This window comes from Bos indicus, chromosome 3 (genome assembly GCF_029378745.1).
Source record: "Bos indicus isolate NIAB-ARS_2022 breed Sahiwal x Tharparkar chromosome 3, NIAB-ARS_B.indTharparkar_mat_pri_1.0, whole genome shotgun sequence".
NCBI classification, from domain to species: Eukaryota; Metazoa; Chordata; class Mammalia; order Artiodactyla; family Bovidae; genus Bos; species Bos indicus.
In genome coordinates, this window is record NC_091762.1 from 34,042,068 (window position 1) to 34,069,653 (window position 27,586).

General features: G+C 43.7%; 1 protein-coding gene and 1 long non-coding RNA gene across 3 annotated transcripts; one reads left to right on the top strand and one right to left on the bottom strand.

The window, feature by feature from the left end:
* The first annotated feature begins 5,166 nt into the window (after positions 1 to 5,166).
* On the top strand, positions 5,167 to 18,784 carry LOC139182175 (uncharacterized). Its single transcript, XR_011565767.1, has 2 exons — positions 5,167 to 7,258; positions 8,225 to 18,784. It is a non-coding gene; the product is annotated as an uncharacterized lncRNA (long non-coding RNA).
* LOC109555964 (glutathione S-transferase Mu 1-like) lies at positions 8,928 to 27,574 on the bottom strand. Of its 2 annotated transcripts, XM_019956888.2 has the most exons (8): positions 27,234 to 27,572; positions 26,865 to 26,940; positions 26,382 to 26,446; positions 25,689 to 25,770; positions 25,501 to 25,601; positions 24,604 to 24,699; positions 24,407 to 24,517; positions 8,928 to 9,957 (listed from the first exon to the last, which is right to left on the bottom strand). In XM_019956888.2, the coding sequence occupies exons 1-8, from the start codon at positions 27,267 to 27,269 to the stop codon at positions 9,868 to 9,870; spliced, it is 657 nt and encodes a 218-aa protein (XP_019812447.1). In that variant the 5' UTR covers positions 27,270 to 27,572; the 3' UTR covers positions 8,928 to 9,867. The 2 variants fall into 2 exon arrangements, with proteins under 2 accessions (XP_019812447.1, XP_070642063.1); XM_070785962.1 differs by lacking the exon at positions 24,604 to 24,699 and having other exon boundaries at positions 27,234 to 27,574.
* Between the last annotated feature and the right edge of the window lie 12 nt (positions 27,575 to 27,586).

The window sequence follows — 27,586 nt, forward strand, 5'->3', positions numbered from 1 at the left end:
ACTTCTAATAAACCACAGCAAAAGTAATACGATGGAGAGATGTGGCTCCCCCAGGTCCCAACTGCCCCTGACTCTAGTTCTAAGATGGGCAAGGAGAGAATGCTCTCACAATGTCTGCCTTGAAGCAAAGAAGGAAAGTGGACACCCTGTCACCCCAGAGGCACAGAGATCGCACAAGTGTGAAACTAGTCGACTAGTGATGGGTTTGTGCAAGTAGCATCAGTAAGAAGATTTTAAAACAAAAAACTTGTGATAGCTGAATGTGGTGGAGAAGTTCCCCCAAAAGTAGAGAACTTCCATTTGTATTCATTATTGAGCAGCTAGATAAAGGCGTTTCCAGTTCAGAAGAAAATAGCTTATGTGAGTCAAGAAAAATTTGTAGAGTTATTTCATGGATGGGATAGGTGATGTGTACAGAAATGGATCTGCCTTTAAAAGTAGTTTAACAGCTTATTAAAACACCTGGACTTGGTACAGAAATTGCATTTTCCTTATCCCTCAGCTGCAGGACTAGATGGTACAGTAAGCCACGTGGATCAAAGGGATTTAAGGAGTCCAGGTGGATGGTAGAGGAGGGAGGAAGTAACATTTAGCCAGTGATTTTCCTAATGTGTAAGTTTGCTTACATCATTGCTGCTTGAATATGGTAGGCCTTCAGAAAAAGACAGTCTCCTCCATTTTGCAAAACCATAGCCTGACCTCTGCTTCCTCTCCAGCTACATCTCTTGGCAGATGTCCGTCCCTTTCCCTGGAGCATTGGGTTCTAGCTTTTCTGAATACCCTAGACTCCAGAGTCAGGCTGCCTGGGTTGGGATCCAGGCCTTGCTACAGTAAACTTCTGGCCTCCTGTGCCTTCTCTGACAAATGAACCGCCCCCTCTCCTGCTACCCCACCCAACGCCCACTGGACCTTGTCAGGAATAAGCCAGTATTTCTAAAGCATTTAGAATGGATGAATGTTACATAAACTTACAAATTATCTAAAAGCACCATGTTCCTTTTTATTCACGCTTTTGCACTTGCTGTTTTCTCTGCCTGGAATGCTTTTGTTCTGGCCAGCTAAGCCTGCCAAATGCCTATTCACCATCTAAGGTAAGCTGAGAAGCCCCTACCTGGGGGGAGCCACAACTGATAATCCCTCTGGGAAGTATTAGTGATTGTCACCAATGATTTATGATTGTTTCCCTTTTAGAGAAGTGTCACTTCCCTCTTGAACTTACATGTAACATTCTGACTTGTTTTGGCCAATTAAACACAGTGGAAATTACACGTTTTCTGGGCAAAAAATTTAAAAGCCACTGTGCGGGTGAATATATCTACTTCAGACTGCTGTGGAAGCCTCCATCAGTCTGGGTCTCTGACAGACCAGGAAAACCAGGGGCTGTTGACTGCAGTGGACAGAAAAGGTGAGCAAGAAATAAACATGCATTAAGCCACTGAGATTTGGTTTCACTTGAGTGACATTCCTCCACCTTCCACCCAGCTAATTTCAGTGCACTGACTTTAAATCCCTGTTCCTATAGGAGTCAATGTTTTCCTCTGTCAGCACTTACTGAACTCTAGTTGCTGGCTTTAAATGTCTATCTCTGCCATTGAACAATATGTTGCCTGAGAGCAGGGACTGTGACTTAAGCAAATTTTATTTGAAGCTTGTGTAGAGCCTGACTCAAAGTAGGCACAACAATGCATTGATTCCCTTCTAATGAAAATGGAAAGAATAAAGAAGAGTTTGCTTCAGAAAAGTACTTAATGGTCTCAAGGAACCTTAAGAATTTCACTCTGTTCTGGTTGGGAGATAAAACACAGCACAGAATGCCCTGTTCCTGAAGTAGATGGCAGAAGTGCTCGGAGGGAGCACGGAAGATCAGGTTCAGGGAGATCCCAGAGATCAGCCAAAAACTCTGAGGCTGGAGAGTGGGTAATGAGATTTCATGGTCTGGTCTGCTGCTTGCTTAGGCCAGATTGTAACGAAACATCTCTGAGGACCAGCAGGTATGAGCTCTTTGTGTTTGGGGAGGATTTTCAATAGAAATAGGTGCGTCACACGTGAGATTTAAATCCAGAAGAAAAGATTAAATAAACGTATGTATGTTTGAATTTCAAACGAACAGGTGCTGCTGTGCAGAGGCCACATAGAGACAGAGGGCCAACCTGAGGTATTGTCGCTAGAAGGGGTGTTTACAGTGGTGGGGAGACGTGGGGCTAGAACCAACAGGATAGTTTGCGTGCTGGGTGAGACGTTTGAGGGAAAATGAGGCTAGATCTGTATTTTATCTTCTGTGGTGTAATGTTTCCAATAGTACTAACAGATTTTTGTAAACCACGACTGAAACCCTATCTGCTTCTTTCCAGAATTATGTTTAAAATGGGAAGAAAAGTAGAATGTAGGAAATGCAGAGTGGCTGTTGGGTCTTTTAGACAGGACTGTGCTTTGTCGGGGGATTGTGTTGGGAAGACTTGGGAAAAGCCAGGTCTGATTAACAGGAATAGAATAATGGGCATATTCTGGAAGACTTGTTATGGGATCCACCAGGACTGGACCTTCTTCTTTGCTTCCAGGTCTTGAGTTGCTATACAGAGCAGGCTGGTCTCTGTGTGTCTGTCATCAGTCAGGTGGTAGACTAAGAAAGTGGGTTAACAGTGAACCTGAAAGTGAGGTCACCAGAGGGATGGACGCAAGAGCCAACCCAGGGAATAACTTTAGTTTGCAGATATCGATGTTTAGTGTAAAAGCTTTATTATGCAGTATCTCTTTGGAATCTCTCACCATAGAAGGGCATATGTGTGGTAAAAACAAAAAAACAAGTGTTCAATCATGTCCCTATGGACTGTGGCCTGCCAGTCTCCTCTGTCCACGGGATTTTTCCAGGGAAGAATACTGAATGGGTTGCCATTTCCTCTTCCAGGGCATCTTCCCAACCCACGGATTGAACCCACATCTCCTGTATTGGCAGACGGATTCTTTACCACTGAGCCGCCTGGGAAGCCCCTATATGCGTGGTAAATAAAGGCAAAACAGCTTATTTGCAAATGTGAGTGTAGGCTGTTTTCTATTAAATTACAGAGCTCTTCTAATTTTGCCTTTTTTCTACCTCCCATTCCCTTAATATTTCATATGGACTGAATTGGGAGTCATTGACATTGTGCTTTAGTCTGGCATTTTCAGAATATCAACATAAGTGTTATCCCAAAATGCCAGACTTGGAGCTGGATGCAGTAGTTAATGACACTGGGTTGTCCCTGTTTTGGTGAAAGAGGGTGGATGTATTTTTGTTCGTACAGGGATGGTTGTATTACGGTAGGCGTGAGTATCCTGTTGTGGTGATGGTAGTGATGACTGGAAATGCACATGTGCAAAAGGATGTTTCTGTTCGGCGTCTGTCCTCTGCATCTTTTAAACATCCTTCCCACAGGTGGGGAATTTCTCACACTACAGGTCCCACCTCCCCCAGGTGGAAGACTGCTAGTTGACTCTCGATATCCATGTCCCCATCTTCTGTTGTCACAGAATCTCCACTCCTCCTGGGCATGTTACTTCCCAGGCAGAAGATGTCATTTCCAAAATGATGAAGTTCTAGCTGCTGCTGCTGCTGCTAAGTCGCTTCAGTCATGTCCGACTCTGTGCGACCCCGTAGATGGCAGCCCACCAGGCTTCCCTGTCCCTGGGATTCTCCTGGCAAGAACACTGGAGTGGGTTGCCATTTCCTTCTCCAATGCATGAAAGTGAAAAGTGAAGGTGAAGTCGCTCAGTCATGTCTGACTCCTAGCGACCCCATGGACTTCAGCCTGCCAGGCTCCTCTGTCCATGGGATTTTCCAGGCAAAAGTACTGGAGTGGGGTGCCATTGCCTTCTCCGGAAGTTCTAGCTAATGAAATATAAATAGAAGTGTTATATGTTACTTCCAGCAAGTTTTTCTGTAAGAGGGAAAGAGCAAGAGCCACTCCTCTTTCTCCCTCCAGCTGTTTGCAAATAGCAGCTGTTCTGTGTCTATGAAGTGACATAGAGAATGGAAAACACCCATTCAGGATGATGAAGCATAAAGTTAAAAAGCTAAGTCATTAAGACTACTATGAAGCCAGCATTCCTAGTACTTAACTATCTACCTCCAGAGATCTTTTCACATGAGAAATAAACTTCTGTCCTATTTAAGCCACTGTTTATATATATATATAATTTTTGGCTGTGCAGAGTCTTTGTTGCTGTGCGTGGGCTTTCTCTAGTTGTGACAGTTGCAGTGCGCAGGCTTCTCCTTGCGGTGGCTTCTCTTGTTGCAGCTTCTGGACCCTAGAGCTCAGGCTCAGTAGTTGTGGCATACAGACTCAGTTGCCCTGCAGCATGTGACATCTTCCCAGACCAGGGATCACACCCATGTCCCCTGTACTGGTAGGTGGACTCCTGATCCCTGGACTGCCAGGGAAGTCTATGCTGCTGCTGCTAAGTCACTTCAGTCGTGTCCGACTCTGTGCGACCCCATAGACGGCAGCCCACCAGGCTCCCCCGTCCCTGGGATTCTCCAGTCAAGAACACTGGAGTGGGTTGCCATTTCCTTCTCCAATGCATGAAAGTGAAAAGTGAAAGTCAAGTCGTTCAGTCCTATCTGACTCTTAGCGACCCCATGGACTACAGCCTACCAGGCTTCTCCGTCCATAGGGTTTTCCAGGCAAGAGTACTGGAGTGGGGTGCCATTGCCTTCTCCGAGGGAAGTCTATAAGCCACTATTATTATTTAGTTTTACACAGAACTTAATTCCAATGAATTCACCTGCTTTTCCAGCCTCCCTTGTGGCTGAGGTAAAGGCCTGTGACCCAGGTTCTATTAACTGCACACAGTAGTTCAGGACCTCAGTTCTAAAGAAGCAGACCCTGAGCATTTATCTGGCACAGGTAGTGGTGGAGGGATCAGGATGCTGGAGGCAGCAGTGATGAGACATTCACATCCGGTACCACATGACACAGGTAGGAGCTCCAGCATCTGTGCCCCACAGTGGCTGTGGGGTTGTCTCTAGGACAGCCCCTCATGTGGTTAGGCACACTTCCTAGTTACCCAGCTTCCAATGCCAACTCCCTGGCCTCCCCAGAGATTTAGTGAGCTACCAATACCTTTAAAAAATTATTTTCCTGGGCTGGGCGAACCTGGGCGGCGCGGGGCGGGGGTCGGGTCGTGGTGGACTGGGGTCGGGTTGTGGCTGACAGGGGGTCGGGGGGAGCGGTTCCCAGTTGTGCTTATGGGGTTGCCATTGCGGCTGGGAACGCCCATTTCGTGTGCTCCTGGGTCCCCTTGGATCGGCATCCAGTGAGCAGAGCAGAGGGGTAAGGACCACAGAATATATAGGTGAACTATAAAGAAAGCTGAGCGCAGAAGAATGGATGCTTTTGAACTGTGGTGTTGGAGAAGACTCTTGAGAGTCCCTTGGGCGGCAAGGAAATCCAACCAGTCCATCCTAAAGGAAATCAGTTCTGGGTGTTCATCGGAAGGACTGATGTTGAAGCTGAAACTCCAGTTTTTGCAGAGCTGACTCATTTGAAAAGACCCTGATGTTGGGAAAGATTGAAGACAGAAAGAGAAGGGGACGACAGCGGATGAGATGGTTAGATGGTATCAGCAACTCAATGGACACGAGTTTGGATAAACTCTGGGAGTTGGTGATGGACAGGGAGGCCTGGAGTGCTGCGGTTCAATGGGGGTCTAAAAGAGTCGGACACGACCGAGCGACTGAACTGAACTGAACTGAACAGAAAAACAAATGCTGTTCAAGGACACTGAAAGAACCCAGATGTTGAAAATCAGATCTGTATCGTGAGCAATACTTAGAAATCCATGAGTTGACACATAGTATTAGGCCTATCATCCTTGTAGTTCCCTCAGTGAAATATGTTGGGAAAAGCTCTTCCTTCGTGGTATAGATTCATGAAGAAGCTAAATAGCATGAATCCTTTACGTTGACAACTGTGAATTTAAATCTCCTGTGAATCCTATGTGACAACCACACATACCAACGTGATTTATTAGTATTATATCAATATTTTTAGTCCTACTGTATTTCAACTAAAAATGTCACTATATGATGGTACATGAAGTCAAGACATAAAATCAGGGCAAATACAAAATATTCCATCCTTTGAGAAAGGGAGCAAAAAAATAATGTGCTTTGCCTATTGCATTTTTATGTATTAGATCCTTAAGTATTTATTCACCATACCCAACTGAATGGTTCACAAATGTTTCAGAGAGGAAGGATTATTTCTCTTTAACAATGAGGAGTTCAACTGCTCTCAAAGCAAATACCGGATGGTAATCACCATGAAGGACAAAGTTGATTATTCATATTTATATTACTCATTTGTTAGCTTGCCAAAGGTTCTAGATCTGTTACCACATTTTTTTTTTTAATAATATCCGCATGTGAAAGTGAAAGTGGCTCGGTCGTGCCTGACTCTTTGTGACCCCATGGACTATACAGTCCATGGCATTCTCTAGGCCAGAATACTGGAGTGGGTAGCCTATCCCTTCTCCAAGGAATCTTCCCGACCCAGGAATCAAAACCAGGGCCTCCTGCATTTAGAAAAATCATGTCCTTTGAATTTCCATTTTACTGTATAGGACCACGGCAATGTGATTACATAAAATTATTTACTTTCCTTTAAAAAAAAATATTATTTTCCTGTTTCAGCAAGGAACACTAAAGAATACTCCACTCCCCTTTGGTCTGTCTGAAGATAAAGGTCTTATCTTTAATACTTTGCTTTATATTCTCCCTGCTTGAAACCACTACCTTAAACCCAAAGTTTCTCCTTGTCTTGGGTTTAACCTTTGTCCTCTCTCTCCTGGGTGTGGGAGAGACTGAAACTGGCCACAAAATCTATTTTTCTGTTGAAATATGTGTCTACCCTTGTGACTAGGTAAAGCCACACCTCTGATCACAAATGGAATGTGATCAGTCATGATGTGTGCAACTTCTGCCTCACTTGTATACTAACTTGCTTCCTTAGGTTTGCTCTGTTTTCTTCCCCATACTCATGTTACATCTGCTACCAAGGAAATGAGGAAGCAACCTTGCTAATGGCAGAGCCACAGGATGAAATGAGCTTCAGTTCCCGAATAACTGCCTCAACAGCCTGACCTGTTCATTATGGGACATGAAAGAATAAACTTCCATTTTCTGTAGGCTGCTAGCTTGGGATCTCTCTCAGCTTCATCTTTCTCTGCTGCTACAACAATGATGGAGGAACACTAGGCATGGAACTTGTATTAATAGCAGGTAATTTCAGGTCAATGCGGGAGATACCAACGCACTTGATGGTCAGGATCCAGGGGTAAGCCAGGAACTTCTTGTAGTGCAGCCCAGTCTCTTGACTTGACACAGTCCACCTCCTAACTGTGCCCCTTGATTCTGCTTTAAGAGTCCTTGGGCATCTGTGATACTGCGGGTCCCAGCCTCTTAATTGGCTGAGGCCAGTGCTTCAGGGGTCCCTCTGGTTCGTGTAAACCCTTTAAGAGTGAAATCCCCATTCCCCCCAGGCCTGTGGGGCCCCTGCAGTTACTCCCCATTGGCCTTCAAAGCTAGACACTGTAAGGGCTCATCTTCCCAGTGCTTGACTCCCAGGCTGGGAGCCTGTTGTGGGTCTCAACTCTCACTCATGCTTTACAAGCAGTCTCCTACCCCCAGCTGCAGCGTCATGCCACAGTTCTGGGGACCTCACAACTACGGTGGAGCTCAATATGTCTACCCCATCACCCTTTAGAATCTTCATTAACTTTTTAATAATGTCATACATTTCTATAAGGTTAGATTAGTTTTTTTTAAAAAAACCTATTTGCATTCCATATTTCAATAAAATTATATTGGTAGTGAACAAAAACAGTTCCCCTATAGGAGAACCTGGGCTTTCCAGGTGGCGCTAGTGGTAAAGAACCTGCCTGCCAATGCAGGAGAAGCAGGTTCTATCCCTGGGTTGGGAAGATCCCTTGGAGAAGGAAATGGCAACTCACCCCAGTATTCTTGCCTAGAGAATCCCATGGACAGAGGAGCCTGGTGGGCTACCATTCATGGGGTAACAAAGAATCAGACACGACTGAAGTTACTTAGCCCACGCATGGAAGAACCTATGCAATATAATGATTCTCAAGTTAGTGGGTCACCCCCATGGGAGGTATGGGATTTCACGATAGCAGGAGTCCTCCCTGCCTACCTGTCTTATTGTGGTTCCTTCTTTATGTCTTTTAGTTATAGAAGATCCTTCCTGGTAGGCCCCAGTCTTTTTGATTGATGCATCTTCTGCAGATAGTTGGGACCTTTGGCGTGCTCACGAGAGAAGGTGAGCTCAGAGTCTTAATACTACACCATCTTGGCTGCTCTCTTTTACTGGGATTTTTTTTTTTCTTTTCTGTCATACCAGTTTTATCTTTAATCATATAATTCTTAAAGACTTTACAAGTATTCTTACTGTTCTCTGTTTATTTAAACTGCTAGACAACTGTCCAGCAGGATACTTCTCTAAAGTTACTCCTTGTTTTGAGCTAAGACTTGATTTACGCCTCAGGTATTGAGGCAGTACTTTTGTGGTTTGCAGGTGCAGGTATCCTGATATAAGATGGCACTCCACCTTCTGACCACACAGAGTGGCTACGCTAGACCTGCCCACTTCAGGTCAAGTTATACAAGGGCCAGTTACAGCCTACTAAATGCTTAGGTTAATGAGACCTACTGGCTTTCCCCCAGACCTGTAGATTTTAAATCTTCTGAAATTTATTCTTTACCTCAAGTGGCTGAGATAATTATATCCAGACCTCTAAAATCCATATAATTACTGTACACTTTGCAGGGCTTTAACTAGAGATAGTTCTTTCAAATTTCCAACTTTTCATTAAATATTTAGTGTGCCAGGCAGCAAAATAGATATGAGACATAAAGTCAAATAAGACATGGATTCTTTCTTCAGTGACTTTATGGTCAAGCTGGAGAGGAAACCAAGTATAACACGACTGTAATATAGTAGGGGCAGACTTTACTGAGATATGTTTTAAGAATGCACATGAAGGGTATCTAAAGCAGGGTAAGCTTTCAGGAAAGGGTGACAGAAGCAAATCCACCAGGATCCCACACCATCAGTAGACTACTCAGACCCCTTCTCCAGCCCCTGAGAGTCCCCTGAACCATGACACAGAGTACTGCAAGCTGACAGGAGGCAGCCCATGAATGCTGAATTAAAGAGGAAACCAGGCACAGAAGGGCCCCCCTTCTGTAGAGACTTAATGCTAAGGAACAGAGATGCGTGAAGTGGAGATAGAAATGAACAAGCAAGCCCCACCCGCTCTACACACACACACATGCCCATCCATGTGGCCCTGCAGTAAACAGCAGAAGAGAGAATGGACACCCCTATACACCCAACACAGTCATTCATGACTCCAGGAAGCCAGGAGGGAATAAGACAAGACACAGCAGGTGTGAATAAGGCTTTCCTGGGGATCAAACAGGCTGGGCGGGAACCACACTGGGAAGCATGGTCTGTACACCAGGCCAGGTCTGGTCTTCAGGGCAGTGCTGGGAGCTCAGAGCAGAGCGCTATGGGCCAGGGGTCTGGCTGGGCTCCTCACAGCAGAAGCAACCATGGAAGGGAAGAACAGCCTGGGTGGCTTCAGTGCAGGAGAGATAATGTGGGGTGGGGGAGGAAATTTGCTCAAAAATTATGGGAAACTGAATCTTTAAAGTAGGGATGGAAAGGGGTGTGGGAGAGGGATAAGGGGGCCAAGAGAGCATCTAGAGTGAACAGAAAGAGAAAGAAAAAGACAGAAGGTTCTGTGTGCAGGAAGGTCCATCTGGTCTCCAGGGCACTGGCTCCTCGTGTCATCTCCTAGTTGGAGGCGTTACTTGTTTCCCCACACGGCAAGCTTTAGAAACATAGGGTTTGGGTGGAAGCGGCTAGACTTCATGTAGGCAGAGATCCTCTTCAGGCCCTGAGGGTGGGAAAAAGAAGGTCAGGCCTCAGGTCTGCTGCCCCAGTAGGGTTCATGGAGTTCTCCCTAGGTTTGGAGGGCTAGATATAGCCCTTCCATGTGGAGTCAAATATTGGGGGAAAATAAAGTCCTCCTGGTGTCCCCAGCTCTGCAAATTTAAGTTTTCCAATTTCCTGTAATTCAAGCGGTATCTTGATAAGACATCACAAATGGAGACTCCACCCACTCCTGGGTGCTAGAGATGATGATATAGGTTTAGAATCTCTATGCCACTATCCTGCAAGATGGGTTCTACTGTCACCATTTATCAGAAGGGAAACTAGCCACACAGAAGTTAAGGACCTCTGTCATGATCACACAATTCATAAATAATATGGCTAGAATGCAGCCTGCTCCCTCTTGCCCCCTTTCTCTCTCCCCATTCTGCTGCACCCCCTTGCTCACAGTTGAAAACAAAAAGAACCAGGAGGCTCATTCATCATCCAGTTATACAAAGAGTTAAGTCACTACTCAAGGAAGCCACCCACCAACAGTGTGCCAGGAAGGCAATTCAGGATGGGGAAAAAAAAAGATGAAATATTCTGTGTTTTGGACACATGGTTCCTAGACTGTTAAGATGCATCTACAGAAGAACTCTAATCACCCAAGATTTGCGCATACATATACACCCAAGATCTTTTCGTATATAGAAAAGCACTAAAATCACTAACTAGAGATCCCTGGTTTTTGGTGATTAGCAGTAATCTTACCAAGATATATAGTTGATTACTCCTATTTCCCAGACCTCCTCCCCTGCCTCTTGAAAGCAGTTCCCCCAGAGCTATCTGAGAGGCTGTGTTCTAGGATATAGTCCTAGAATATAGACCTCAGTAAGGTCCCCAAATAAAAGGGAAACTCAGTGCTTTGCATTATGTGGGTTTTACTTTCCAGTGGATGGTTTTGCTGACCACAGAGGGGCCCAGAGGAGACTCCATCCCCTCAACAAAACTTTACAAGGATCTGGAGCCTTGCTACCAGCAGGGCCCCTTGTGCTGGTCCACCTCTCTACATGTGCCTACAAATTTGGGTGAATCTCTCATGATCTCAGATTTATCATCTTGGTTGATGATCCTGAATTTTATTCAGTGGTAGATGAATAAGCCATACCTGGCCAGGTATGGCTTTCTCAGGCAATTGAGAAGCTTGCAGCAGAGGTGGAGACCAGTCCTCATACCACACAGCAGTCCCATAAGGAAACCGACTCTTTAAAGAAACTTGCCCATTTGGGGAACACACACAAAAAGTTTGGCAATCCTGGGTTCCCAGTGCTCACCATGGTTTTAGACTGTCAAAGAGGAAAACTGAGACATGTAAAAAATCTGAAATGACTACTGGGTGACAACTAGGAGAGTTAAGCTCATAAACAGCAGAAGGGCCCCCCACATACAGTTACCAATAGCAGTTTATCCTGACAGACTCTGAAATGGGAAAGCTTTCTAGACAAAAGAAAGAGGAATGACAGATTGCTAACCAATGACTAACATCATGGTCAGGTTTAGGTACATTACATATGGACCTTATACTTGCAAATACTTACTTAATTGGGATAAAGGGCTTCCCTGGTAGCTGAGATGGTAAAGAGTCTGCCTACAATGCAGGAGACCTGGGTTCAATCTCTGGTTTGGGAAGATCCCCTGGAGAAGGACATGGCAACCCACTCCAGTATTCCTGCCTGGAGAATTCTATGGACAGAGCAGCCTGGAGGGCTACCATCCATGGGGTCACAGAGAGTCAGACATGACTGAGCGATTAACACTTTCACTTTACTTAATTTGGGACATTATACCAAAGGAAATCTCAACCTAAAAATCACCAAAATAGGGTTCTTTTGCCATTTCAAGATTGAGAGGTTTTTTTTTTTTCCATGAACACCAGCTAGAGAAAGCAGACTAAAAGATCTGCTGAATGGAAGACCTCTTTTGATTGGTATTTAGAAGCTTTTAAAAGAGGAAATGAGAAAGTAACTTCTTACGGAAAACTGACAAAAGATTGCTTGAAATTATATCAGAATTTTTAAAAGGCTCCTGAATTTGGTTGGCCCTGCTTTCCACTGCTCCTCCCTGCTCCTCTAAGCATCTCCTTCAATGCTCTCCTACATCGTGTTCGACTCTCTCTGAACTTCCTTTTTATAACACCAAAAATTGATTCCCATGAAAGCAACCATAATTCGGAAGGCTTGGTAAAGTAATTATTTTGGCCAAAGAAGTTTTAAAAACTTTTTTTTTTCCAAAATTCTGACAATAAGAAAGCCAAAGCCTTTCTAGTAGGAACTTGAATCATTTGCCTGTGCCTTTGAGATACAAATGTTCTAACTAATCTTAGGCACCTTCCACTTTGTTTCGAGAGCTTGGTCAGCCATCAGATAAGTACACATATAATGCGTATTTGGCAACCAGTCAAGTAGAATGGGATTCTGAGCAGTCTCTTTGTCCAGCTAGGCCAGGTTTAGGGAAATGTGTCATATGGAGTTCCAATCTGTAAAGGGCCTTTATTGTCTCAACCTATTTTGTATCTGCCTATACAACAAGGCCTTTGTTTTCTTAGCCTATACCAAGGAGTAAACTTTCTGGGTCTTGTGAAGGCTGCATAATTGCACCCTCTTGTGAGAATGCCTCTTGCATCTTCGTGGTTTAAGTTACTATTGGGACATCCTAAAAGACACTTATTCCTTGGAAGAAAAGTTATGACCAACCCAGACAGCATATTAAAAAGCAGAGACATTACTTTGCCAACAAACGTCCATCTAGTCAAGGCTATTGTTTTTCCAATAATCATGTATGGATGTGAGACTTGGACTATAAAGAAAGCTGAGTGCCAAAGAATTGACGCTTTTGAACCATGGTGTTCAAAATGAGAAGACTCTTGAGAGTCCCTTGGACTGCAAGGAGATCCAACCAGTTCATCCTAAAGGAAATCAGTCCTGAATATTCATTGGAAGGACTGATATTGAAGCTGAAACTCCAATACTTTGGCCACCTGATGTGAAGAGCTGACTCATTTGAAAAGACCCTGATGCTGGCACAGATTGAAGGCAGGAGGAGAAGGGGATGACAGAGGATGAGATGGTTGGACGGCATCACCAATTAGATGGACATGAGTTTGAGTAAGCTCCAGGAGTTGGTGATGGACAGGGAAGCCTGGTGTGTGCAGTCCATGGGGTCGCAAAGAGTCGGACATGACTGAGTAACTGAACTGAACTGACTGTAAGATCTTTAGGACTATTAATAAATATGTTTGGTACCACACTGACAAATTTTTATACAGAAAAAGCACATATTTTTAGAAATCAAAAATAGTATTTATAAATTTGCCAATCTACAGAATACTAATATAAAAGACAGTTGACAATTGCTTGTTTCTTCAGTTCAGTTCAGTACTCCTTTCCCAATTTCAAACTAATCTGTTGTTCCATGTCCAGTTCTACATACAAATTTCTTAGGAGGCAGGTAAGATGGTCTGGTATTGCCAGAAATTTTCCTCAGTTTGTTGTGATCCACACAGTCATGGGCTTTGGCATAGTCAATAAAGCAGAAGCAGATGCTTTTCTGGAATTCTCTTGCTTTTTCAATGATCCAGTGGATGCTGGCAATTTATCTCTGGTTCCTCTGCCTTTTCTAAATCCAGCTTGAACATCTGGAAGTTCACGGTTCACATACAGTTGAAGCCTGGCTTGGAGAATTTTGAGCATTACTTTGCTAGATGAGTGCAATTGTGCGGTAGTTTGAGTATTCTTTGGCATTGCCTTTCTTTGGGATTGGAATAAAAACTGCCCTTTTCCAGTCCTGTGGCTACTGCTGAATTTTCCAAATTTGCTGGCATATTGAGTGCAGCACTTTCACAGCATCATCTCTTACGACTTGAAATAGCTCAGCTGGAATTCCATCACCTCCACTAGCTTTGCTTGTAGTGATGCTTCCTTAGGCCCACTTGACTTTGCATTCCAGGATGTCTGGCTCTAGGTGAGCAATCACACCGTCCTGGTTATCTGGGTCATGAAGATCTTTTTGTATAGTTCTTCTGTATATTCTTGCCACCTCTTCTTAATATCTTCTGCTTCTGTTAGGTCCGTACCATTTGTCCTTTATTGTGCCCATCTTGCTTATTTCTTAGTTTTCACTAGAAACTAAGGTATTAAAGGTTAAGAATTCTAATTAATGTATGTAATTAAAACTATTAAAATAAGGAAAAAAAGCCTTTTTGGCAAAGGGGGAATTATAAAGAATAAAAATACGACAACTATATACCAATAAAATGGACAGCCTGAAGAAATGAATAAATTCGTAGAAAGGTACAATCTCCCAAACTGAACCAGGAAGGAAGATAAACTATGAATAGACCAATTACGGGTACTAAAACTGAATCTGTAGATACAAAACTCCCAACAAACGCACGCCCAGGACCAGATGATTTCACAGGTGAATTCTACTAAACATTTAGAGAAGACTTAACACCTATCCTTCTGAAACTATTCCTGCAAATTTCAGAGGAGCTACTGAACTCTTTCTATGAAGACATCATCACCCTGATCCCAAAACCAAACAAAGACATCATACAAAAAAGTATAAGTATATAACTAATAAACAGATATGTAAAAATTCAAAGAAAGACATCACACAAAAAAGTGTAAGTATATAACTGGTGAACAGATATGTAAAAATTCTCAGCAAAATACTAGCAAACCAATCCAATAATACATTAGAAGGATCATACACCATGAATAAGTGAGATTATCCAGGGATACAAGGATTTTTTTCAGTATCCGTAAATCAACAGTTGAAACACTGTATCAATAAATTAAGACTAAAAACCATATGATCACCTCAATAGTTGTAGAAAAAGCTACTGATGAAATTCAAATTCCATTTATGGCAAAAAAAAAATAATAAAAGAAAAGAGATTCCCTGGTGGTCTAGTGGTTAAGAATTCACTTGCCAATGCAGGAGACACAGGTTTAATCCCTGGTCTGGAAAGATTCCACATGCTGTGGAGCAACTAAGCCTGTGTGCCACAACTACTGAGCCAGCAGCCTAGAACCTACAAGCTGCAGTGGCTGAGCCCACGACTTCTGAAGCCCATGTGCCTAGAGCCTGTGCTCCACAACAAGAGAAGCCACCGCAATGAGAAGCCTGAGCACTGCAACAAAGAGCAGCTCCCACTCACTGCAACTGGAGAAAGCCCATGTGCTGCAGTTAAGGCCCAACACAGCCAAAAATAACTCATCTTTAAAAAGATACCATTCTTAAAAAAAAAAAAAAAAAACTCCATAAAGTGGGCATAGAGGGAACATACCTCAACATAGGCTATGTATAACAAACCCACAGCTAGCATAATACTCAATGGTGAAAAGCTGAAAGCATGATCTCTAACATCAGGAACAAGACAAGGATGCCCACTGTCACTACTTTTATTCAATATAGTTTTGAAAGTACTAGCCACAAGCAATCAGACAAGAAATAAAAGGAATCCAAATTGGAAAGGAAGAAGTAAAACTGTTACTGTTACTATACATAGAAAATCCTAAAGATGCTATCAGAAAACTAGTAGAGCTCATCGATGAAGTCAGTAAAGTTGCAGGATACAAAATTAATAAACAGAAATCTCTTGCATTCCTATACAGTAACAATAAACTATAAGAAAGAGAATTAGGAAACAACCCTTTTTGCCATCACATCATAAAGAATATCAAAAATATCTAGGGATAAACCTATCTAAAGAGGCAAAACACGTGGACTCGGAAAGCTATCAGATACTGATGAAAGAAATCAAAGATGGCACAAACAGATGGAAAAATATACCATGTTCTTGGATTGAAAAAATCAATATTGTCAAAACGACCATATTACTCAAGGCAATCTACAGATTCAGTGCAACCTCTATCAAATTACCAATGGCATTTTTCATAGAACTAGAGCAAAAAAAATCTTTAAATTTGTATGGAGACACAAAAGACCCCAAATAGCCAAAAGAATCTTGAGAAAGAAAAATGGAGCTAGAGGAATCAGGGTCCCTGACTTCAGATTATACTACAAAGCTATAGTCATCAAAACAGTATGGTACTGACACAAAAGTAGAACTATAGATCACTGGAACAGGATAGAAAACCCAGAAATAAACCCATACACCTACAATCAATTAACATATGACAAAGGAAACAAGACTACACAATGTTGGAAAGCAGTCTCTTCAACAAATGGTGCTGGAAAAACTGGACAGCTACATGTAAAAAAAATGAAATTAGATCATTCTTTAATACCAAACACAAAAATAGACTCAAAATAGAACCAAAGACCTAAATGTGAGACTGGACACTATAAAACTCCTAGAGGAAAACATAGGCAGAACACTCTGACATTTGCAGCAACATCTTTTTTTATCTGACTCCCAGAATAATGGAAATAAAAACAAAAAATAACAAATGAGACCATTGAAAACTTTTGCACAGCAAAGGAAACAAAAACAAAATGAAAAGACAACCCACAGATTGGGAGAAAAATTTGCAAATGATGTGACTTGACAAAGTATTAGTCTCCAAATTTTATAAACAGTGCATAATGCTTAACAGCATCAAAACAAAAAACTCAGTCAATAAATGGGCAGAGGACCTAAATAGACATTTCTCCAAAGAAGACATACAGATGGCCAAGAGGCACGTGAAAAACTATTAAAGAAAATGAAAACTACGATGAGGTATCACCTCACACCAGTCAGAATGGCTATCATCAAAAAATCCAAACAATAAATGCTAGAGAGGGTGTGGAGAAGAGGGACTCCTCCTATACTGTTGGTGGGAATGTAAACTGGTACAGCTATTATGGAGAACAGTATGGAAGTAACTTAAAAAGTAAAAATAGAGCTACTATGTGACCCTGAAATCCCATTCCTGGGCATATATCCAGAAAAAAACTTGATCTGTGGGGATTCATGCACACCAATATTCATTGCAGCACTGTCTACAATAGCCAAGACGTGGAAGCAACCTAAATGTCCACTGACAGATGAATAAAAAGACGAGGTGCATACATACAATGGAATACTCAGCCATTAAAAAGAATGAAATAATGCCATTTGCAACAACATGGATGGACCTAGAGAGTGTCATACTGAGTGAAGTAAGTCAGACAGAGAAGGAGAAATATTGTATGACATCCTTTATATGTGGAATCTGAAAAGAAATGATACGAATGAAATTACTTATGAAACAGAAAGAGACTCAAAGACTTAGAGAATGAACTTAGGTTGCCAGGGAGAAGGATGAGGGGATGGAATACTTAGGGAATTGGGGATGGACATGTACACACTGCTATATTTGAAATGCATAACCAATAAGGATCTACTGTATAGCACATGGAACTCTACTCAATGTTATGCAGCAGCCTAAATGAGAGGGGAGTTTGGGGGAGAATGGATACATATATATATATATGTATGGCTGAGTCCCTTTGCTATTGACTTGAAACTATCATGACACTGTTAATCAGCTATACGCCAATATAAAATGAAAGGTTTTTTAAAAATGGGCAGAAGACCTAGACATTTCCAAAGAATACATACAGATGACCAACAGGAACATGAAAATATGTTCAATATTGCTAATTGTTGGAGAAATGCAAATCAAAACTATAATGATACTATACATCACCTCACACAAGTCAGAATGCCCATCATCAAAAGGTCTATAAATTGTAAATAGAGAATGGAGAAACGAGAACCCTCTTACAGTGGGGTGGGAATATGAAATGGTGCAGATGCTATGGAGAACAATATTGAAGTTCCTTAAAAAACTAAAAATAGAGTTACCATATGATCCAGCAATCCCACTCCTGGCATGGATCCAAAGAAAATTCTAATTCAAGAAGATACATGCACTCCTATGTTCACAGCAACATGATTTACAATACCCAAGACATGGAACCAACCTAAGTATTCATCAACATATAAATGGATAAAGAAGATGTGGGTGTGTGTGTGTGTGTGTGTGTGTGTGTATACACACAATGGAGTACTACTCAGGAATAGAAAAGAATGAAATAATGCCATTTGCAGCAACATGGATGGACCTAGAGATAATAATACTAAGTGAAATAAGTCAGACAGAGAAAGACAAATCTCATATGTATCACTTATATATGGAATCTAAAATTATGATAAAAAATGAACTTATTCACATAATGGAAACAGACTCACAGACATAGAAGATAAATTTATGGTTACCAAAGGGGAAAGAGGGGGAATAAATTAGGAGTGTGCTACTAACAGAGAAGGCAATGGCACCCCACTCCAGTACTCTTGCCTGGGAAATCCCATGGACAGAGGAGCTGCGGTCCATGGGGTCGCTAGGAGTCCAACAGGACTGAGCGACTTCACTTTCACATTTCGCTTTCATGCACTGGAGAAGGAAATGGCAACCCACTCCAGTGTTCTTGCCTGGAGAGTCCCGGGGACGGCGGAGCCGGGTGGGCTGCTGTCTCTGGGGTCACAGAGTTGGACACGACTAAAGTGACTTAGCAGTAGCAGCACTAACAGATACACACTACCATATATAAAGTAAACAAAAAGGAACTACTGTATATCACCAGGGACTATATTTAATATCTTGTAACAAACTATGATGGAAAAGAATATGAAAAAGTATATATATATATATATATATATATGTACATTCTGAATTATATGTAATTGAAACACTTTGCAGTACACTTGAAACAGTACAAAACTTGAATCAAAAATACTTCAATTTTAAAATGGAAATGTACTTTGTTAAGGGAAAATAAAGTGATTTTGTGCTAAAGCTGATTATTTCTCTTTTTTCCTTTTTTAAAAAAAGTTATTTCTAAATGGGAAAGAAAACGAGAGACAAACTAATATGGATATAGAAAGTTGTAAAAGGCTTGTGAGAAAGAAAAGATAACTTTAGAAAGGAATTCTATGTGTGGTCCAGTCTGGCTAAGATTAGAATGAGCTAAACTAAGTAAATAAATTTCAGTATTAAATGTCAGGTGGTGCAAAACTAGAATCTGATTTTTCTTTCCATTGAGAGGACAAAGTTTTCTTGAAATATTGATTTTTTGGTAACAATGTAAAACGTTTCTTTACCTCTTAAGTGATCTATTATAATTTCACATATTTAGACTTTAAAATCTTTTACTGTCTCTTTGGTTAAGTGAATAAGTATTTATTGGGACCTATGATCCTACTTGGAGAAGGCAATGGCACCCCACTCCAGTACTCTTGCCTGGAGAATCCCATGGATGGAGGAACCTGGTGGGCTACAGTCCATAGGGTCGCTAAGAGGACACGACTGAAGTGACTTAGAAGCAGCAGCAGCATGATCCTACTTTCAGTTCAGTTCAGTTGCTCAGTCATGTCCGACTCTTTGCAACCCTATGAATCGCAGCACGCCAGGCCTCCCTGTCCATCACCAACTCCTGGAGTTCTCTCAGACTCAAGTCCATCAAGTCAGTGCTGCCATCCAGCATCTCATCCTCTGTTGTCCCCTTCTCCTCCTGCCATCAATCCCTCCTAGCATCTGGGTCTTTTCCAATGAGTCAACTCTTTGCATGAGGTGGCCAAAGTACTGGAGTTTCAGCTTTAGCATCATTCCTTCCAAAGAAATCCCAGGGCTGATCTCCTTCAGAATGGACTGGTTGGATCTCCTTGCAGAAATGCTATAAAAACTTGATATCTTTGGCAAACCTTCCCCAAGTCAAATTCTAAATGAAGTTCTTTTGACAGCTAACACTTTGGAATGATTCAGCTGCTGCTGCTGCTGCTAAGTCACTTCAGTTGTGTCCGACTCTGTGCGACCCCATAGATGGCAGCCCACCAGGCTCCCCCGTCCCTGGGATTCTCCAGGCAAGAACACTGGAGTGGGTTGCCATTTCCTTCTCCAATGCATGAAAGTGAAAAGTGAAAGTGAAGTCACTCAGTCTGTGTCTGACTCAGCGACCCCATGGACTGCAGCCTGCCAGGCTCCTCCCTCCATGGGATTTTCCAGGCAAAACAGTACTGGAGTGGGGTGCCATTGCCTTCTCAGAGGGCCCTAAAATAACTCAAAGAGAGATACTAATTACACTTTTCGGTATGTTAAGTAACATGGGAAATGTTGTCAAATGAGTTATAATGAACACTTTTAGATTATACTATATAGATAATTAATTCTAATGCTAAGTCTCTTCAGTCATGTCCGACTCTGTGCGACCCCATAGACGGCAGCCCACCAGGCTCCGCCGTCCCTGGGATTCTCCAGGCAAGAATACTGGAGTGGGTTGCCATTTCCTTCTCCAATGCATGAAAGAGAAAAGTCAAAGTGAAGTTGCTCAGTCGTGTCCGACTCTTAGCGACCCCATGGACTGCAGCCTACCAGGCTCCTCTGTCCATGGATTTTCCAGGCAAGAGTACTAGAGTGGGGTGCCATTGCCTTCTCCAATATAGATAATTATTATTATATAAAATTACTAAAAGTATCCTGGCATCTTATGTGTCATAACTCTAGTTATTGTATTAAAATTTTGTATGCCACAGAAATAACCAAATTTTACTGACAGTTATATTGTAATCAGATCATTTGTCTTTTGACATTTATGGGCAGTTATTGTTTTACTCTGATTCTTTTTAAAAGAATGTAGATCTTGACGATTCATAAGAAGGACCTTTTTACAAATACACATTTCTGGTAACTTTTAAATGATCCCACTGAACTGAGTGAAAAATTTACAAAACTGTAAATGGAAAACCTGATGGCTTCATAAAACTACTAACAAAAAAAAGTCAAGGTCAACAAGATTTAATTCCATGGCACTGAATGAAGTGAATTTATAATTTTATGGCTGTTTGAAATATTGCCGGCTTTTAATCTTTGTTCTCTGGATATGAGGAAACATTTCCTCTTATGCCTACTAACTTGCAGCAAGTTGATAAAGTATACCTTTGCAAACAAAGATGGAGCATTTATCTTTTTCTTTCTATCTAATCCCTTCAGCATTTGGCCTCTCCAACTGGCCCCTCTCTGGACTTGATGGCTTCTCGTGATCTAGACTGCAACAAGTTATATTAATCATTGTTTTAATTTATTCTTTGTTGTTTTCAAACTATTCATGCTTTGCTTCCTTCATTGTTGTACTGTGACCTTAAAATGTTACTAGCTATATTGCTTATACCTTAATTATTTTATAAGATTAATGTTTCTTGCGTTACCTTCTGTGCAGCCGGGTCTCTGATAAAATTAACGATGGTAAACCTCTATATATCACACATATATACCTCCATATTGGTTTCTCAGGTGGCCCTAGTGGTAAAGAACTGGCCTGCCAGTGCAGGAGACATAAGAGATGTAGGTTCGATCCCTCAGTTGGGAAGATCTCCTGGAGGAGGGCTTCACAGCCCACTCCAGTATTCTTGCCTGTATAATCCCCATGGACAGAGGAGCCTAGCAGACTACTGTCCATGGGCTCACAAAGAGTCAGACATGATAGAAGTGAGTTAGCACACACACAGCTCTATATAAAATTAATTGTGATGATGCAACTCTAGATATGGGAAGAAGTAACAAAGGGAAACATATTCTGGGTCATAATAAACTAGTTAGTAAGACAGATGATCCAGAGACGTTTTAGTATATTCACAGTGTCCAGATATAGCATAGAAGTGACCTATCAATGAAGTCCTTGTCTGACCTAGAAATGAGCCTTCCTAGCACCATGGGACAAATCGGTGATGAAATGCCTCCCAATCCTTGGTCAAATTTATGGCCTAAAGCTGTAAACAAAAAGAACAGAGTCTCACTCACTACCTGGTTAAGGAAAGGACTAAGCTGTAACCCACTGCAATCACTCACAGACTGTGTGCCTTAAGGGGAGTTCAGGATGGAGAAAACCAGGATGAAACATTCTGTGTTTTGGACACAGGTCCCCTAGAGAGTTGGGTTGCATCTCGGATGAAGAATTACAAAGACCCGAGATTCACCCATCTTCCTACACATAGGAAAGCATTAAGATCATTAACGTGAGATGTTGGTTTTTTGATGATTAGTAGCAATCTTTTACCAACATGTATATTTGACGATGTCATGAAAAAAATGCACAACCTAAAAGTTGAGAATTATGTTTTATACTGTAATTCTCTGAGGACTTCAGAGCAGTCCCTTAGAGCTACCCGAGAGGCTGCTTCCTGGGCTTAAAGAGGTAAGGAAGGAGCCAGGATATATACGAGTTTTGTAACAAAACCAAGTAGTTGGAATATCAAAAGATTACTGTTAATTAAAGAAAATCAGACATCTCAAGTTAATGAATTTAGCACTGTTCTCTGTATAGGAAGCTACACAAGTTTGGGCTCACTGAAGTCGTTACTTTGATATGTACCTCCGCTACCTGAGGCCAGTATCCTGTGTTTTCCCTTCTGGAGTCTCTGCTGGGCACACTGCTGGGCACACTGCTGGGTGCGGCTGCAGTGGATGAAGACTAGGTGGTGGGCACTGGGTTTACATCCTGAATTCCCTCAGGACCCACCACAGGGGACAACTATAATGCAATGGCTTGATGGCTGCAACATCCTTAGTTTACTGCCTTTGGCAGGCAAATTTCTCATTCTCAACTATATGTATTTTCAAGGTGAAAATTTATATATCTGCTGTCTTCTACCTTACGTCTTCATAGCAGTTACTCAGAGCTCTCTGAGAGGCTGTCACATAGGCTACAAGTCCCCAGTAAGACCCCCAAATAAGACTGAAACTCACTGCATTCACATTGTAGTTTTTTATTGTCTTCTCCCCCCCACTCCCCAGGGGACATCTCCCTACAGAACAACTTCTCATTCTGCAAAACAATTCTCTTTGTCAGAAGGAAGCTCTTGGCTCCCCAGGGCTTGACCACAGGTGGACCCCAAGCACAACAAAGGGGCTTAGGGAGTAGATAAACAGCTTGAAAGAGACACCACATCTCATCCAGCAAAACGTGGATGAAAGGTGATAGGAGGTGTGGAGCAGCAAGACTAGGCCAGGCCACACTCTGATTGTTCCACTTAAAGGACACAGAGCAGCTGCCTGGCCTAGGACCTGAGCCCCTTCTCACTGAGCCCCAACCTCCCTCATCCCCGGTCCTGCTGCAGCCAACCAGGCGCTGAGATGCTCAGGTGCACCTGTGCACCATCTTCCCAAAACAAACAGTGCCCGAGAGTTCCCAGGACTCCAAAGACCTAGGGCTGCTTGTACCGCACAGCGCAGGCCCCAGCAGGCCACACACTGGAGCCCACTTCTGTCCCACATCCTCCCTGCTGGGCAGTCATCCCAGTTCTTGCAAAAATTTCAGGTCAACAAGCCTTGGACCAAAACCAGAGCTGAAGAGAACTGGCTGAGGAGGCAGATTTCATGATGGGAGTGGGAATACAAAGCAAGATTAGGCTGAAAAACATATTGGACTAGAGCTTCAAATTCCCAAGTCCATCATAAAGAGACTTTCTTACTCACCAGTTGGTAGATTGAGGGTGAATGACGAGCTGGGAGGTGCAGTCAGACTGTGCTCCTCTAGAACCAAGGTGGCTCCATGTACTCTACACAGCTCGGGGTTCCTATAGTTCTCCAGCTGCACTGAGCCCCAGAGGCTGGGTGACAGGACTATGTGACTTCTGCATCCCCCTCTGCCTGACATAGTGCCTCATAGAGGGAAGAGGATCAGATCAGTGAATGTAACTTAAAATGATGTACTACCCCATCTCTGAGATGGAATCTTGGATAAGTAGAAGGAAGAAAGAAGGAAGACATGGAGGGAAGGAAAGTGCCCATCGTAAGAGGCATCCCTATAAAATCTTCCCAAGAAGGCACCTACATATGGAAGAAAATCCCAGCACCAATTACATTCCTGGAAATCTCAGTACAACCCCAGAGAGGGAGCCAATAGCCAGAGAGCCTTCTGGAGAGCAGGAGAAAATATTGTTTGTGTTTTTATTACTTCATATCAACCCTATTGTGTCTCAACTCTACAAATGCCAGCTGCATGCAAACTCCTGAAGATTCTGCTTCATCCACACTTTCCAGAGCTGTGAACCCAGTCAACAAAAGAACCTGAGCTTTTTTTCATTTTCATACAAGAAACAGAGAGCCCCTGACTGCTGCCCATAGAAGCCAGACACTCTGACTGTGAGCCCAGCACAGTCTGTACTGGTTCTGTGACCTTCAGAAATTACTTATCCTTTCAGCTTAATTCCTGATCAGTAAAACGGAGAGGATGATTATTCTACCATGTAGGAATGTTATAAAGGTTAAATCTGACACAATATATGTCAGCTGCTGAGCAGAGATCCTGGAATAAACCAAGTTCTCAATAAATTCTATTTCTCATTGTAGTTCCAACTAGGAAAGCATCAGAAAGTAGAGGGAAGAGAAGAGAGATATAAATAGTAGGAGGACGAGGGAAATCACCTCGAAACGGGTAATGAAGTCTTTCAAGTTTGGAAATTCATCCAGACATGTAGGTTCAAATATGCGGTGCCGGTCCAGGACATCATAAGCCAAGAAATCCACATAGGTGAGCTGCAGAAAGACAAAGCAGGAATGTGCACCAAACTCTGAGTAAAAAAATACACCAGTTCTCCTTCCTCTGAAGCCATCCCACTGACCTTGTCCCCTGCGAACCAAGGCCTCTTTGCCAGAAAATCTGAGAAGAGCTTCATCTTTTCAGGGATCTCCTTCAAGAAACCAGGCTTCAGTGTCTCCTAGACAAAAACCAGCTGTCACCGCTCTCAGACACAGACTCCCTGGCAGAGAGCAGGCTTCCCAGGGCTGTGTCTGATCCCAGCTGTGGGTGAGGAGCAATGTCCCCTGACTGAACCTGGGTTCGTGCCCACTCTGCAATTCAACCCACCTGTGTTCACTAAACTCCTATGGGTACCACCTCACATCTGTGAGAGGCGATGGGAAAGCAAAGGGCAAAACCACACTCTCCCTGAACGTGTCACCACTCAGCTTCAGGCACCTGCCATGGGTCAGACCAGCAGTGCTGTGAGGCCTGGCAGAGCTCTGTCCTCAGACCTCAGGCTGATGGTCTTAGTGTTGACTAAAATTTAATGTTGACTAAAATGACTAGGAAAGAAGTCCTACATTCCAGTGTGGGAGACAAGAATGGTGTGGACGCCTGGGCAGTTTCTGGACAGTTGGGGACAATTTGAGAGCCTGAAAGGAAGGAGGGGGAGGAACAAAGTCTGGCACTGGGGTACCTACAAGACACACATCCTGAGCCCTGAGATGCCAGGAAGAATGACCTGGGCTAATGAGGTAAACACCATCTAGGAACTGAATCTCCACCCAGGGGAGGCTGGACTGCTCCTAAGATTGGTGGGAATTAGAGTTTGCATTTTATGTTCTGGGGGTTCTGAGAGTCACTCTGGGGATTCTGTAGGGACAAGCTTGGTGGATCAGTAGCACCAAATGGTTCAAATGGCAAAAGGACCAGTGCAGATGGGACCCTGTCCTACATTTAAACTCTGTGCAACCCAGCCCAGTGGAAGGGAACTCACAAAGTCAGGGCTGTAACAGATCCTGGCCATGTGCAAGCGGACGTCCATAGTCTGGTTCTCCAAAATGTCCACACGGATCTTCTCCTCCTCTGTCTCCCCACCTGTGGCCACACAACAGAGACTCACCCTCAGCGTCCCACTCCAGCCCAGCCCAGGGGAGTAGGCGTGTGTTCCCCAGCCCCACTTACACATGTTGTGCTTGCGAGCGATGTAGCGAAGGATGGCGTTGCTCTGGGTGAGCTTGTGAGCTCCATCAATTAAGTAGGGCAACTGGAAGAACAACACGGCCTTTGTTGTGCAACACACAGGAGTCTGTGTTTGAACTCCAGACTGCCCTGCACCCGCTCCCTGACGAAGTACAGAGATGAAACCTGGCACTCGAAGAGCCTGGCCCATTGCTTGCTTGCTTGCTTGCTAAGTCGCTTCAGTCGTGTCTGACTCTGCAACCCCATAGACGGCAGCCCACCAGGCTCCCCCGTCCCTGGGATTCTCCAGGCAAGAACGCTGGAGTGGGTTGCCATTTCCTTCTCCAATGCATGAAAGTGAAAAGTGAAAGTAAAGTCGCTCAGTCGTGTCCGACTCTTAGCGACCCCATGGACTGCAGCCTACCAGGCTCCTCCATCCATGGAATTTTCCAGGCAAGAGTACTGGAGTAGGGTGCCATCGCCTTCTCCGGAGCCTGGCCCATGGTAGACACTAAATAATATGCTGTAAAATGGAGGGATGAGCTGGACACAGAGTATCATTGAAGGGCAGGGGAGAGAACCAGGAAGCTGAGAGACAGAGCAGAAGGCACCAGATTCTGAAACCTCTAAGCCGGGAAAGGAGATGGATGGAGACACTGTCCACTTCTTCCCACAGACCCCAGCCCCTGTACCTACATTGGGGAAGTCCAGGCCCAGCGTGAATTTTTCACTCAGCCACTGGCTTCTGTCATAGTCGGGAGCTGAGAAAAAGAACATACAGTGAAACAAATTTCCCAAGTCCAGCCCTCCTTCCCGGGGGACCCACCAAGGAGTCAGAGGCAAAACTCCCTGAACTGGTGGATGTGGATTCAGAACCGCCAATCTCACATGGAGCTTTGGGGGAAAGCACATTTATAAGGTTTTGGAACCTCCCTGAGTGAGGCTTACAGAGAGTTAGTGCAACACTAACAGGAGCCCAGGACTGATACAGGGCTTAGCTATGGGCTCTCGTGTCCTTCCTTGGAGACCAGCTGCACCCTCAAAGTGTTTGGGAAGGGGCAGGCCTCTGCTCCAGCTGGTGGAGGGCAACAGAGGCAACAGGGACAAGGATATGAGTGGGCTTGGCACCAAATCAGTGTGACTTGGCCAGAATTCAGGACATGAAAAGGATGCTATTACCGTCCCCCATCGTGTACTTCTTCTCCTCATAGTTTGAGTCTGTATACTCCAGGAGCAGGCGGATGGCATGGGCCAGCTGGGAGAGATGCCAGGACAGAGAGCAGTTGTCAGGTCTTGACTGCCAAATTCTCACTGCTCCAAGTGGCTTCCATACTCCCAACCCTCTCCCTTCACCACCACCCCCAACCCTGCATGGGAGCCACACACACACACACACACACACACACGCCAACACCAGGTAAGATGGTGGGGTAAGGAAAGGGGCTCTGCTGCAGCAAGCCCTGTGGAAGCTTCTGGTTGAACCAGTCCCACCGCCCGGGATTTCCCCACCCGCCTCCATCTTCCCAGCCCTTGTGGACCCCCGCTCACCCCACGGATGTCCCAGTAACCCAGGATCATGGGCATGGTGCAGTTATGACGCTCAGAGTGCAGAAGCTCCAGGACAGCTGGACTTGAAACTTATCCTGTGACCGGGGGTGGGGGGGTCAAGGCAGGCCCGGAAGCACCAGCCCCTCTTTTCGGTCCCACCCCCGGCACAGACCCTGACTCAGCCCCAGACAGGCAGAGCGAGGACTATTCCTGTCTCTTAGCAGAAGGAATTGGAAGCCAAGCTCTGGTCGCCTAGAAGACTAGGGCCACCTGAGTCGAGCTCGCCAGGTTCCTGCCTCAAGTCAGCCCTTGACTATTCAGGGGAGATGGCAGTGCCCTCGGGGAAACAAGCC